Source organism: Crinia signifera, chromosome 9, assembly GCF_055691185.1.
Source record: "Crinia signifera chromosome 9, ASM5569118v1, whole genome shotgun sequence".
Classification (NCBI taxonomy): domain Eukaryota; kingdom Metazoa; phylum Chordata; class Amphibia; order Anura; family Myobatrachidae; genus Crinia; species Crinia signifera.
In genome coordinates this window covers 72,167,311-72,183,098 of record NC_139225.1, presented here as the reverse complement: position 1 = coordinate 72,183,098, position 15,788 = coordinate 72,167,311, and the positions used below count along the sequence as shown (strand labels likewise).

The 15,788-nt window shown below is 43.0% G+C and overlaps 1 protein-coding gene across 2 annotated transcripts in view; it reads right to left on the bottom strand.

Annotated features, from left to right (window-relative positions):
• Positions 1–338: 338 nt before the first annotated feature.
• LOC146035640 (uncharacterized) overlaps positions 339–15,788 on the bottom strand; it is a 97,477-nt gene continuing 82,027 nt past the window's right edge. For both annotated transcript variants that reach the window (XM_083159213.1, XM_083159214.1), the window contains exons 8-12: positions 14,792–14,899; positions 10,418–10,488; positions 9,434–9,557; positions 4,915–5,079; positions 339–3,853 (exon numbers count right to left, since the gene is read on the bottom strand). In XM_083159213.1, the coding sequence (XP_083015339.1) occupies positions 1,091–3,853; positions 4,915–5,079; positions 9,434–9,557; positions 10,418–10,488; positions 14,792–14,899 (3,231 nt within the window). In that variant the 3' untranslated portion in view covers positions 339–1,090. The remainder of the gene's footprint in view (positions 3,854–4,914; positions 5,080–9,433; positions 9,558–10,417; positions 10,489–14,791; positions 14,900–15,788) is intronic.

The window sequence follows — 15,788 nt, the reverse complement described above, 5'->3', positions numbered from 1 at the left end:
ACTTGGAAAAAGAGTAAAAGCATATAACCAACTTATTATAGAATTGCACTACTATTTTGTTATGAACAATTAAATATATATTTGCAAATCTAATGCTTTCTTAAAATCCCTTCCTTTGCAAACAATCATGGAATCATGAGATTAAATTCTCATGATTAATCCGAGAATCTGAAGATTTTCAAAATGATTCTGGAATTGGAGACCCTAGTGACAGCAGACAATACTGGAGAATGACTCCTATACAAGATCCTGTTTTATTGGATCATTTCTTATCACACTTTTCAGGCACTATTCTCAGAGTTGAATCTTTATTGAAGAAAATTTCACAAACTTCATATTTATATTCCACAAACTGAACGAAAATATCCACTTTCATAAATAAATCCCTTGACACATGACAGAGTACCGTACAATACAGATATCTTCCAAACACCAGGAAGTATTGCAATTATGATTTTGAAGACTAGACACATACATTGGTGAAAGGTAAACTCTGGTGCAACTCTAGAAAAATATTCAGTACTTTGTTAAAATCTTCCATTAATATTGAGGAACACATTTGTCCCAAAGATACAGGTGAAAATTTACCCAAATTTGTATAAAACAGAATCAACATGTCTGGTTAATCCAGAAAATTGTACATTGGATAATAAAGGTACACAAAAAAAATTTGTAGCTTGTTCTATTTGCAGTAATTACAGGTACAAATGTAGAAAAGTATTTCAGGCATTTTACAGAGTACCTTTGACCACAGTCTTGTCCAGGAGTTCATATTGCTTTGCAGTGCTACATTGCTTAGGAATAATAGAAAATCATTATCTCTTCCTTGTAGTAAGTTCCTCTTATGCTGTAGTATAGAGCACACTGGAAATGTGCACTACTACATGTAGCCTGTCATTATCTGCTACACCACATTTTACACTACTTCCTCAAAAGGTGATGCTTCACTCCCTGGAGCTTTGCACATACAGTAACTTATGTTGAGCGGCTTTCTCTCTGCTTCTGCTAGGTGCTCTAACACCACAACAAGCTGTGCGCTTTGTTGTGTACCGTAATACATATTTCAGATGTTTATTTCTCAATCTGCTTCTCACCTCCATATTGGGTGAGTGTCTAAGTATGGGCTTCTTGACCCCCGAGTAAGAGTTGAGTTGACCTCACAATGTTTAATAACATGAATGGCCACTCTAGCTACAGTACTGGATTTCTTATTTGACATCTTTGACGTCCAGACTGGCTCTTTTGTGTGCTCTTTACTATGCCTGGTGCTATCTGGAGAGGCAATACAATGTTTAGAAGTGATCAAGGGGCTACATTTGCTTTCAGATTTACTCAATTCACTACTATTAGAATTGGAACTCTCCCTTTTCTCCTTGAAACCCCCTACTGCTTTGCTTGAGGATGGTTTACTTGACCCAGCACTGTGCGCACTTCCTTTCTGAGGGATCTTGGTGTCTCGGATATCTTTTTGTATCTGTCTGCTGGTGGAAATAGGTTGTTTTATAACAGATGGACTTGTGGATCTGGGGCCTATATCTTTGGATAGCGAGACTCTCCTATTTCCCATTTCATTATTTTTTGGTTTCTTTGGGATGCTGCTTCCATTTCTACCAATCATAGCATTCTTCTGTTCTCCACTCTTGTGCTCAGTACTGTTCCTATCATTTCTGACACTGCTATTTTCTATCTTTGCCTCTAACCTACCACTTTCTCCTCTCTCTGAAGTGTTTTCTAACTCCCTCTTCCACTTAGAGCAAGGATTAAGAGTTTCCCTTTGTACCACAGCATGCACATCTCTAGGGCTCTTTACAGATAAATTGTATGTCGCATTTCGTGGTTGTAACCCTCTTGATGTTTCGATCAATGGGTCTACACACTTCTCTTGTGCTGGTGGACTCAGACCATTTATTTCTTTAACTGTAATTTGTTGTTTGACGGCAATAGGTTCCACAAATTTTATCCTAGACATAAAACATCCAGACTGGGAAGGTGAAAGCCTAGGAGTTTCAGATCTAGAAAGACTTTGATTTTGGTTAGATGTATCAGACCTTGACTGGATTAATGATGGACTAGGCATCTGACCCCCGGACAAAGCTAGTGACTGTCTGTTGTTCTTCACCATAGGTTTTATAAGTGTTTGCTTAAATGTCTTAGTGGTAGAATGGGAGAATGAGTGTTTAGGATTCTTAGCAGTGGACTGGGAAAAGGATTGTCCAGACTGTCTGAGAGTTTCAGGATGAGGGTGGATCAATGGATTTGACACAGTCTCAGGTTCTGTTGGAGCTAATTTCTGGGAGAAAGATATAGGTTCAGTTGGGACTAATGACTGCTGAGAGTTTTCTAGTTCCTCTGGCTGTATATTCTCTATGGATATTTCAGGTCTATGCTGGTCTACAGAAAGGAGTGCAGGCTGCGCTAGAATCTCTGGTTCAGTTTGTGCTAATAACTGTGTAGAATTTTCAGATCCAGAGAGTGTCTGCTTATTAGTCTTATGTAAATGAGTCTCAGATCCAGTAGGTTGTTCTTTTATATTATCATCTTTGAGATTTCTAGATAATTGTTTAGAAGCCTGATCTTTAGAATGTTCTAACGGCTTAGTTAATATCGTTGTTTCTGCCTGGCATTGTGATTCATGTTGTGATGTAAGTGACGACTGAGGATCGGATTGAGTTAGTTCCTCAGAATCAGAATGTGCTGGTATTGGTTTATCAGTCACTGATCCAGGTTGATACAGTGAATTCTGAGTAAACTTAGACTGAGCCTCTGGTACTTGGCTCCGAGTTTCAAGTCCATATTTGGCTGTTAAGTCTTGTGAGTTTACATAGCTTGATTCAGAAGGGATCTGTCTAAACATATTATGTCTAGGCCCTGTTAGCAATAAATGTTTGACTGGTATCGCAGCAGATGGTAATGGCATAATAAAAGGTATTTCAGCTTCAGTTTGATATATTAACTGACTAATAGCTTTTGGTCCAGGCTGAGATAGTGATTTCTTGGGAAACTGACATGTACATTGAGGAGCTGACTCTCCATGGATCTCGCCTCCATCTAATGATTTTAACGTCTCAGGCATTAGATAGTCTAGTGCATGACTGGACATTGATCGTCTGGGCATTTCTTTAACGTACAATACTTTGGAATGTCCTAAAGTTTCCGTTTCTAGTTGGTCTAATAACTGATTCAATAAGAGAGGAGGTTCACTTGCTTGAGAGGGTGTATCTACTTTAGTCTTGGTGAATGGGTCTGTACAACACTTTGCATCAGACTCTTGTAATGAACGATCATGTAACTCAGGTATATATTGCCACTGGTCTTCTAAATACACAGGTTGAGTTAGTACTTGTTCAGATACATAAGATCCAGGTATTCCAAGTGACAATGGGGCAATCTGCCTCCCATTCATGGGTGTTTGAGACGGTGCTTGAAAATTGGCTTTGGATACTGGCTGACAAGGGGTACTTGTGTGTGTTACAGACACTGGATAAAGGCTACTTTTATAACCAGTGTAAATGTTACAATTTTTATATTCCATCTGCTGCCTTAGAACACGCTCGGACACCTCTCTCATCTCGTCAGCATTTTTCTGGTCACAATATTCTTGGATTTTCTTCCTCTGGACTCTGCAAGGTATTGAGGAGGTGGTATTATTTGTCCCCAAAGATCTCATCCTACACAGACGGACACCAAATGGCCTGCGTGTATTACGTAGGTTCTTCTCCAAAGTCATTTCAAGTTCATCCTTTGTCTGGTAAGCTTCTAGAGCACCGCATGTGGCCATAGAATGTCTCTTCTGTAAACGTCTCTTCTCAAATTCTTGTCGTCGCTGCTCTTCCACTTCCCTATCTTTATTCTCCTGGAGGAAGATTGAGACACCATTATGCAATATTGTATTACATTCTGGTTTCTAACAATAACCTAACTCATTTTAACAGTTAATGTTAGGATGATTTTATTAGGGTTAGGCTGCAATAGGTTTTAGGATTAGCAATACTCACCACTGATGCGTGCCGCCTGTCAAAATTCACAATGTCAACATGATGTTAATGTTGACACTGTGGATAGCAACATGTGGCATGTCAACCTCTCTTACCAATAATTCCTATGCTTGCACATTAATAGGTAACTGAGTGCGATATTGCATGTTGTTTATGGGTTACTGGGCCTGATTCAGAGAAGGACACAGTTGTCTTTGGACACAGCTGCTTTATGAAAATATGCTAAAGCAGCCAGAGACATCTTGAGTAAACAGACACTTCCCTGCAAGCTTGTGTGATCTGCTGCTGTGCCCAAAGATGCAGCATTGGATCCCTTTTGTGAACATGAGCTATCTGGGAAGTTCTCAGGCTGAGCAGTGTGGCAAGCTGTTTGTGCTGCTGGGGAAGGATGTCTGCGAGCAAAGATACAGACCCAGGTCTCACCTATCCCATGAAAAAAATAACGACCCCTCATACATTTTCGGAAAGGATACTCAGCCCCACCCTCACATCCTGTCATTGATTGGATATGAAAGTAAACCATTGGGGTTACTTACATCTCTGTATTTTTATTTATTATCAGTTATTTATATAGCGCCAAAATATTCTGCAGCGCTTTACTGAGAATATTTGAACATTCACATCCCTGCCCCAGTGGAGGTAACAATCTATATTCCCTACCACATGTACACGCACACACACATACATTCTAGGGTTAATTATGTTGGGAGCCAATTAACCTACCAGTATACAGTATTTTGGATTGAGGGAGAAAACCGCACAGTTAGGGCCATGTTGGGTATCGAACCCATGACTTCAGTGCTGTAAGGCAGTAATGCTAACCATTACACAGTGCGTGCTGCCCCATTTCAGTCCCATTGATAGGTACTTATAGTAGGGGACAAGCCATCTTTGTGAAGAGCATACTCCTGTGACTCACCTTTATAGCCAGCTGAAATTTCTGACAAAAGCAGCTGAATATTTTACAGCATTCCTCTAAGCGAAAAGTATCTTCATCTTCACACAGAAATTCAAGCAGGTGTTGCCTGGAACTTTGCAAAGCATCAATCTCTTTCTGTACTTCTTGTAGTTTTACATTGGCATACTGTAGGGAAAATAACTTTATTTTAATATTTTCTACATTTTATGTACAGATTCTTATTATACATGGAAAAGAGCCAGTGACAGAGATTTCAGTTCATGGGTCCATTCAAGATGCCAGGCAGGTACTGTGTAACATTTAATCTGATTCACCACCCGAGTGAATTTAATTTCCAGGCAGACAGGACCTTGTATTACTGTAAAAGCTCTGAGGAACTATTTAATTTTTCATTTATATGTGGTATAGGAAAATATTTTTAAGGCCCCCATACATTAGGCCGACTTGTCCTAAGGACAAGTCGGACCCAATTCTCCTCCGAGCCGCCTGGCAGCTCCCCGGGAGGCTCAAATACAATTGAGGACTTGATGTGCCATTTTTTACATGTGATAAATCGCATGCGATTTATCACATGTAAAAAAATAAAAATAAATGGGGAGCTGCAGGGCGGTGCGGAGCAGTGGTGGCGGGCGGCAGCAGCTCTCAAACGAGTGGTCGTCGGGGGTGCCGGTGAAGAAGCAGTGCCAGTGGTAAAACAGTGGGGCGGGCTGTCACTGTGCAGCGGGCGGGCAGCGGTAATAAGTGTCCACAGCACCGCAGCGGGCGGGCAGCAGCGGCAATTACAACGTAAAAAAAAAAATTACAATGTCAAATGACTCTCCGGCTCTTGATTGGCTGAGATAGAGCACTCTCAGCCAATCAGCAGCCACGGAAGGAGACCGCTGATTGGCTGAGAGTGCTCTATCTCAGCCAATCAATAGCCGGGCAGTCATTTGACACTTTATTTTAAAGTTATAATTGCCGCTGTTGTCCGCCCGCTGCGGTGCTGTGGACAATGATCACCGCTGCCCGCCCGCTGCACAGTGACAGCCCGCTGATGATCCCCACCGCGGCTGCACTGCTTCCTCACAAGTACTTGGGGTACCCCCTTCACTCATTCAAGAGCCGCAGTTGCCCGCCCGCTGCAGGAGGTCGGACGTGATCGTACATGCTGCACATCCAACCTCCTGATCCGGTTCAATGCACACCGTCTAGTGCCTCGGATCTGATCAAATGTCAAACACATGCGATTTTGGTCCGCTTTCACGCCATTTATCGGCCCAAGTGCCGAAATCGCGTGGAATCGATCCAAAATCGCATAGTGTATGGGGGCCTTTACTTTAGCAATAGCAATGTTAACGTTTTATATTATAAAAGCAGAGGCGTTTTAATAGTGGAGTTGGACCGTGTGCAGCCTCCTCATTTTGGGCCCCTTCCTCTCTGCCGGCTGCAGCATTATGCTGCACAGCACAGTAGAGCCTATGCACTACGTGGCCTTCATCGCATTTCTGTATTTGTGTATGCACCAATGTTTGATCCTTGTCCTGTTTTTGATCTCCTCCCTGTATTGTCAGTGTGGCTTATACATAGCCTCAAATGTACCAGATCTCAGCTTGTTGAATAGTCTTTGTGTTTATTGCTTAACTTAGAGACCAGTGTAGGTGTAAAGTAAGAATCCTCTATTCTGCTGCTGATTTTTGAAAGGTGCATAGTTAAAATGCCTATGGCCCCCCATGCAAAGCAAACAACAGGTACGAATATAGAATTTCCCCATTAACCTTGAAAACTGAATAGGAGTGAATTTGATTCCAATTAATAAGGCATGTTGTTACCATAGAATACCAAGTGATTTTCCTGCTACCACAACACATCAAATAGATAGGTTATAGGGCGTACACACAATTCGATTTTGTCTATGCTTCTATTCGATTTTGCTTATATATGCAAAATCAAATTGAATGGAAAATGAACGCATTTCATCCCGATGCGCAACCCTGCTGGACTTTTTTTTTTATAGCAGCTGGGTCACAGCTCATTTTAATTGTTTCATTTACTTATTTTTCCATATTCCTTATGACAGGCCACACATAATGAGATCACTGGGTGAGACAATGGGTTGTGCAGTGTGTATAAATTCTGGACTAAAGGTGAATCATTTTCCAAGTATCCCAGGGGAAAATTTTAGGAAAAATGATTAAAGGTAGTGGACAAATGGAATAGCCTCCCATCAGAGGTAGAGCAATTTAAACATTCTTTGGATAGACAGGACAGCATGCTGGTGTTCACCAGGGGCAGAATCCCAGCACTTATCAGAACAATTGTGCTGGAATCCAGACACCACTCAGAATCCCGACCACAGAATTCCAACAGCCGCAATGCCAAATGTAAGTATGCCGGGGAAGGTTAGGGTTAGGCTGCAGAAAGGGAGGGTTAGGCAGAGGGTGAGAAGGGATACCATACATACATTGGTAAGCGTGAAATAACAGCTCAGTAGACCTTACCATGGTCAGCATAAATACACTGCCGATGTGTTTTTTTCGGTGACTTAACAATACTATCAGACCACTGTTGCTGACCTTACTAAGTTTTGCAATGTTATTATTAAAAACAATGGGGAAGATGTATTAATCTGCCTATAACGTTTGGCGAATAATGAGTCCCGCTTCTCCAGCATAACGTGGAGAAGCGGGCAAACGTTATAGGCAGATGTATTAAGCAGATAAGGAGAGCCGTTATCCCCAGCGTGAACGGCTCTCCTGATTCGCTCCTTCGCCGCCCCACACATGCGCACTCGCAGTCCCCCCCCCCGGCCGGCTTTCTGGGCATGCGCAAGATCTCGCTAAAACCGCAAGTTCTCCAGCGCAGCCCAAGCCAGATGCAGGGTTAGCGTTGTCCCCACAGTGGGGGATAGGACAACGCTAGCCCTGAGCTGGCGAAGCGGCCGGGGTGAATTAATGCCTTGAAGACTGTTAATACATCGCCCTGGGGGGATTGCAGGGGACAGCCCCGCCGAGCGTAACTCGGCGGGCTGTCACTAGCGCATATTAGGTGAAATCGTAATCCCCCCCCAGTTAACCAGCGTTAAGTGCATTTTTGCACTTAACGCTGGTTCATACATCTGCCCCAATATGTGAAAATTACTATATGTGGCCATTTTTCCATGTGGACCTCTTTCCATTTTGGCATCTTCCTTGTGGTTTATTTTCCATGTCAACATTTATGAAATTGAAGTTTTGTGTGCAATTTTCCTGTGGGTTTTTATTTCATGTGGGCTTTTTTCTGGTCACCATCACTGCTGTTTCAAAGGAAGCAGCAATGACCATAACTCCAACCACATCTGATTAAGGCCCAATATCTGCACAAATGTAATAAGGTAAAAACACAGGGCTGTAACTAGGGTGGTGCAACATGTGCCACTGCACAGGATATCACAAGGCAGTAGTGCTGCAGCATCTGTCAATTTTTGGCTTTTCTGATTCACTTGCAACTTCCTCCTCTTTAAACCATGGAATCACCTGGATGCTCTCATCTTCCTTTCCCATCCCTAAGCACCTCCTCATACACTCCTATATTTAAGGAGTACATTTCAAAATACTCTCTTGCTGTGCTTTCATTCAGGAGCAAATTGCTCCATGAGTATGGTGTCTGAATGCAATATTGAAGGACACTGGTTTGAATCCTGGGTATAACAGTATTTTGAAATATATATACAAATGAGGAAGTGACTGAAAGTCCTGGGCATGACTGCTAAGAAATATGTGATTTAAAATGATGGATAATGTGACTAAATGATTAATAGCTCTAAGTAAATGTATAAAATGATGGTATAACAGGATTAGTGTCCAAATCCACTGCGTATATGTAGGATGTGGGAATAGCCATCACAGCAAGTGCTCTTTCACTCAGCACCAGTTTGAAAAATATGGGTGTGTGTGTTAATGCCAGGGCACCAAAATACTTAGTTATGGCTCTGTAAGAATGTACCACTGTGTGACAGGAAGAAAATGAAGAATAGGTACCATAAACAGAGATCTGTGTCCAAGTGGCATTATTAGACATTTTGCGCCCCCTTGTCAAAAAAAGCTTCTGCCACCTCCATAAATTTATTAAATATTTTTTTATCTACATGCTCATTGTCTGTGGTTTCTTGCTTATTGCTTATTGGTGCTTCGATGATTGCAGACGCACAAGAGTTCCCAGAATCGTAACACTTTATGCACTGTGCTCCCCTGACAGACACTAGAAGTGCCATTAGGACCGCTAGCATCAGTCTCCTTCAAGGCAGCGGCCATTTTTGGAGGGCCATTTTCAGTAAATTCCATACTGATGGCCATAGTGCATGGAATCAGCAGAGCCCCTGTACCCCTGCAGTGACGGCTCCCCAAAGCCATCACTTACACTGCAGTAGTCTCTCCTAATGGTGAAGTATATGTACATCTAGTTTAATCTTTACAACAAATTATATATGAAATCATATGAATAATACACAGGCACAATTTTGATTTTTATAGAAATCTCTTAGCACTAAGTGTATGTTTACCTCCAGAAATTCATCCATGTGTTGCCTAAGCTTTTGCTGCTGTGGTGCAGCCAGAGTTTGATGCATTGCTGTTACCCGAGACTGTAGCCTGTATAACTCCTCCACCAAGCCATCTTCAGACAGTCTAGAAGGAAATAAGTGATCTAATCAGACACATAAATAATGTGTTATCCATGGGAAAGCTTGTGCGTCTGATGCCAATTTTAGCAGAGGAATAAATTTGCTGTGGTCAAGCTCTATCAAACTCGATAAGGGTGCAAAGGGATCTAAGTATCAACATGAAGCTTTTGTTTTGCAGACTAGATATGCAACAACAGTGTGTGACTCGTTTCAGTATATCATGGACAAAGCAGACATGGAAATTCCCTTGGAATTGTTCCTAATCTGCAGTTAAGTTTTCTGGTTATTGTCCATAATGCCTGAATAAATTATCCAGCTAGTGGAGTTAAGTGCTAATAAATTTAGGAAATGTATTTACATTACTTTGGAGGGAGTTAAATTCATTTGGGAATTTCTTTTCCAAATAGTAAATGGAAAGAAACCCATTGGTTTTGCAATATTTGGACCATGACATTGAGGGATAACTAGATACTTGTATGGTAAATGCTAAACAATTTGAAGTAAAGTTTTAAAATTCATCAAGGGTTAATATGAAGAACCAATGGTTGATATGTATTTAAATGGCATAAAATTCATTTATTGGCCTCATATCAGTCTGTAATGTTTATGAGTGCATTTAAATGTTAATTATCTTTAATTGTAGGAAAGTAATAAGTGTATTCCCTGCACATCACTGCTACATTTGTGACCCAATATAAATAACCATTGCTAATGATATGGGATCAAGGAGGATATTCCATCCAATGGGATTACCCCCACGGACAGCACTGTTCTGTTTTTTTGTACAATCAAGCACCATACCCATAAAATGGCTACAGTATGTTCTTCGTACCTGAATTATGTATTTCATGAACTCACACTTACCTGCTGGCGCTGTGCACGTGCTGTAATCTGTCAGAGAATAGGAGAAATCTTGGATCCTTTTTTTCCACTTCCTTTAAAAACAGAGAACATTGAGGTAAAAATATCATCTGATAACGCAACCTGGTGCACTGCTGTTAGACATATTATAAGTGGTGTGATGTGTGATCACCCCCACTTGGCCTATACCCTCCTCACCTCATCTTCCTTGGAAGCCTTTTATGCAAAACAGGCAACTCATCTTATATCTGATCCTTAACAGAGAGGCTCTTGGGATCCTATCATTTACAATGTTCTACTTAATTCAAAGTTTGAATAATCAACCCCCATATGTTCTCGGTCATCCATTAATAGGTGCACAATGGTTCTGTAGTGCCATACAAGGGACTTAAGGTGAAACGGTTCCTAACTCTGTAGTGCATACTGCAGTACTGAAGAAAGTATTCAGTCCCTCCACCTCTTATTATGGGGTACATACGGATGATGGTCGGCCAGGATGCCGGCGGTCAGAATACTGAGCGGCATCCTGAAGGAGGAAGTTCAGACAGGGGTCAGGTAAGTACAGTATACTTACCCCCCTTAGCACTCCCAACCATAACCCTCCCTTCTAGCTGACTAAACCCACCCTGCCCCACCCCACTGCCTAACCCTAATTGCCTAAATCCTAATTCCAGTACGCCACTGCCCTAAATCTATATCCCCCTATCCACAGCCTAACCCTAACTACCCCCTTCCCCACTGCCTAACTGCAATACTGCCTTTCCACCAAAATCCTGTGTCATACATGCGAATTTGTAACCTGGGATTTTGGCTGGTCTCCACTGACATGTCCCTATTTCCACTTATGTTTTCCCAGGTATTTTGTGGATTGATACAGTGTCCACCAGCTGGTGGTTAGTGGTGGGCAGGCAGTCGTCGATGGGTTGGCAGTGGTGGGCAGGCAGGTAAACGGTGAATAGGCAGCAGGAGGTGGCTGCGCAATGGCCAGCATGTCCTGCCCGGGTCAAAAATCCTGGGTAAGAGCTATTTCCAAAAGAACGGAGCAGACACTATATTATAGTGTCACAATTGGGGCGCTTGTAAACAATTGAAGTAAAATAATTGTATTTAATAAAATTGTACTGTTTATATAGATTTCATCTGCAGCTTTCAAAGTGTAAAAGTGTGTGTACAAAACAACTGACCTCCCTCTGGACACACAAATTGTATGTCCAGATGAGGGACAGAAGAATTGTAAGACCAAAGAAAAGAGAAGATTGGAAGGCTGCGCTATTTTTCTATTTCAGGCACCATGGATAAACACACTTTCACAAAGAAATTGTTTTTGTAATGATCAATTATGTATCATCGGATTTATGAAATAAACTTAGTAAAAAAGTTTTTAGGTGGCCACTTACTCACAATAAGCAAGATTACAATATAAATAATATACACAATAAAAAGTTTTTCATACAATATACCGTGGTGTATTTCACTTTAAAATAGTAAATGTGCACCTTGGATAATAAATTTCCTTAAAGCTATTGGCATTCAGATTAAATAAAGTCTTTGCTGACTGAATCGCAAAACCCCTTTTGCAGCCAATATACTGGCTGTAGTGCTGCTTTTGAAGAGTAAGATTTAAATGAGTGTAAGCGGACGCGTGGTGGCCGCGCCTGTTCCTAGTACACCCAGGGCCAGTGCTACCACTAGGCAGCTGCCTAGGGCGCCGGTCACTGGAGGGCGCCTCTTCAGCCCAACAATTAAATCAAATATAATTGTGGCAGGTGCTGGGAATAGCTATCTCTATTTTCCCAGAACCATTCTAAAAACCGTCCCTGCTGCTGGCGATGGCTGCCTAGCGCTGCTACCGCTGGTGGTGAGACACTGGTCCCAGAAGATGCCACCCGCCCCTCACCATTGGCGTCAGTGGGGAACAGTGCCTCCGTAGCAGCAGCGCTAGGCAGTCAGCGGCTGCAGCAGGGACTAGGGACGGGTCTCCCCACCAGCTGAGCTGCAGAAGAAGGAACCGTGAGCACCAGCGAGGTGAGTGTCACCAGCGTCCTCCGATAACCCTCGCCAACCCCGGGAAATGACACGGCAGCCTGCCACCGCTTCACACCGGGCATCACCCCCCTCGCCCCGGAACGCCGCGGAGGGCTGCCGGTGCAATCACCAGGACACCCCCTGTACAGCAGCCGGGGGAGGGTGAGCATCTCAGCCTCCCCCCCAGCGTCGCGGCGGCCTGCCACCGCATTCACCAGCACCCCCCCTCCTGTACAGCGGCCTGGGGGCGGGTGAGCACCGGAGCGCCCCCCCCCCCCCCCCCCCGCCTGAGGCGCTCCAGTGCCTCCCACCAGCACTGAGTACACCTCACCACATGCCGCAACTGTACTTGTGCTTTTAAGATGTGGCATCTCTTTGAAGTGGCTTTTTGGAGGGGTGATCTATCCTCCTACTGGTTATAGCCAATGTGCTGGAAAAAGGGTCCACTGGGGAAGGTGTATGATCCTGGATTCACTTTGAAAAAGCTGTGTACACAGCGAAACGCTTTGATGGCTTCTGAAAGTGGCATATTACAGCCTGCATTCTGCAAGATTTCATCTTTCCAACTGAGTGACTGGACCAGCCTCTGAAAACCTTTGCCGTCAAACCGGGATCATGCACCTTTCCCAGTGGGCCCTCTTTCCAGCACATTGGCTATAACCAGCAGGAGGATAGCACCCTCCATAAAGCCTCTGCAGAGAGACGCCACATCTCAAAAGCACAAGTACAGTTGCAGCATACCATCTGGTGAGGTGTACAAGGAACGGACACGGACTGTAAATATTGTCCAATTGGCCACACAAACTAAAATACGGTACCGACTGCATCCCCTCATTACAAGCCTATGATAGAACCAGTCTGTCATTCAACATAAGATGAGAAATACTGTACCAATCATCTCTTTATCACTCAGTGAAGTCAGAACTTTAACAGATTGGAGTGTAAGATATCACTGTGGCTCTCCTAAACACCGATTTCATCACTGCTGCAGGTACAGCAGCTTTATCTCACTGCAAAGTTGGCTCAAATGAACCCTCTCCCACTTTCCAATGCTAATCCATGCAATTAAGGATTTAGCAAAGGTTTTAGGGGAGATCTAATTAGAGCCACAAAAGGGGCAGCAGTGTCTGGGGAGCTGGGCTGCATCCATGGCTTCTGGACTCTAAAAGTAAGAGAGACCCATGACATTGCCTTGGCATGTCTTAGTACTTTGTGCCCAGTTCTGTACCATGTGACTGAGGCAGTGCAGAGAGCTGCTTTCCCTACAGCACTGACCAACGCGTAACCAATGTTTTTGTTAGTTTGTTGTTGTTTTGTTTTTATATTTTTTTTATTTTAGGGGGGGGGGGGGGGAGGCGGGTGCATCTGCCCCTTGCTCCCAATCATCACCTATTTCTGAGTACCGATGAGTTACTGTACATACAATAGCAACTTAAAGGTCACAGAATGAATCATCTGCATGTTGCACTGGAGCCTCTGTCCTACTCACAGCTTTTCTCCATGTTGCTGCGTTATTATGCATACTGTGTCCTGCTCTATTGCATAGTGATATGCTCCGATAACATACAGGCCCATTGTCAGCAATAAGAGGACTCAACTAAATTACTGTCGAATAGACAATATCTATATATTTTACAGAAAAACCTAACAGATAGACATCTTTGTAAGAATAGGTTACACTACAGTATATGTCTCCTCTAAATATGCAAATAACTTTAACAACTCTTCATATCTATCTGGCCATCACTTTTCTGTATATCTCATTACCATACCAAGTTTTAGTTTAGGGGGTTATTCAGACCTGATCGCACAACTATGAATTTGCAGGCCAGGAAATAATCAAATGAGTGCGCATGCATACAGCTTATAGTACGCATGCACGGGGCCATCCTGCAATAAAATCATGCTACTTTTTTTATTACTGCCTTTTGCACATTGATTGACAGAAAGCCGCCATTTGTGGGCGGTAATGACTTTTTCTGGGAGTGTCAGGGAAAACACAGGCGTGCACAGGCGTTTAAAGGGAAGTTGTGTAACATGGGCTCTGGCCCCGATCAGCCTGTTGGTATCACAGTGGGTTATGCACAGATTGCGCACACTGGAAAAATCATTTGATGGTGAGTGAGTTTATGGCAGGGCTGTGATATTTCTGCAAGCCATTCACATCAAATTGCATGCTTGTACAATATTTCACTGGACGGCAATTATCTGATCGCAGAGCTCTGAAAATTAGCAGCCCAGCGATCAGGTCTGAATAACCCCCTTAGTTAGGTGCACATGTAGTAAGATGTTCTACAAATCTGTTGCAGTACTCAGACTTTCTTGTCTTCATTCATTCATTCAATTACACACCATCACGACAAAGTGTAAGAGATTCATCCCAGGTTTGTTGGCTTTTGTGTCAGCAAGTTTGTTTAGAGATGACATACGAAAACCAGCTGCATTCCCAGCATAGCCGCCCTGCAAAAACAAAACATAACACACAATGAAGAAAGGGAACATAAACGGCAGAGAGATGCTTTATGGGTGGCAATATTGCAGGGTAAGAAGCTCATGTATACAAATAAGGAAGTTTCTAGATGCTCGGTGGCAGTCTGCTGACACTTGTGCTGTTGTAGGGAGATGGTAAATGAGTATAAGAGGAACTTTTCTCTTATCCACCAAAGCACAGGCTGCTAGAAATACATAAGAAACCCATGGCGTGAATAGGTAAGATCTCCTTGATATACAGTGCATCCGGAAAGTATTCACAGCGCTTCACTTTTCCCACATTTTGTTATGTTACAGCCTTATTCCAAGAAGAAATATATTAATTTTCCCCTCAAAATTCTACACACAATACCCCATAATGACAACGTGAAAAAAAATTGGGATATTTTTGCAAATGTATGAAAAAAAAAATGTAAAAAAACCCCAAGAAATCACATGTATATAAGTATTCACAGCCTTTCCTATGAAGCCCAAACGTGAGCTCAGGTGCATCCTGTTTTCACTGATCAACCTTGAGATGTTCCTACAGCTTAATTGGGGTCCCCCTGTGGTAAATTTAGTTGATTGGACATGTTTTGGATCGGCACACACCTGCCTACATAACGACCTACAATTGACGGGATCAGTATGAAACCCCGGCGGTCGGAATCCTGATGGTCGATATACCAACGCCGAAATCCCAACTGACGCAATGCTGACAAGGGAAAGCTGTGGATCACCCCCGCTTGCAGGCTCGCTGCGCTCGCCACGCAGCAGGCCCGGTGCCTCTCTACACTATTTTATTCTCCCTCTATGGGTGTCGTGGACACCTATAGAGAGACAAAGTGCCGGCATTGTGGTGGTCGGGATTCCGGCGTCG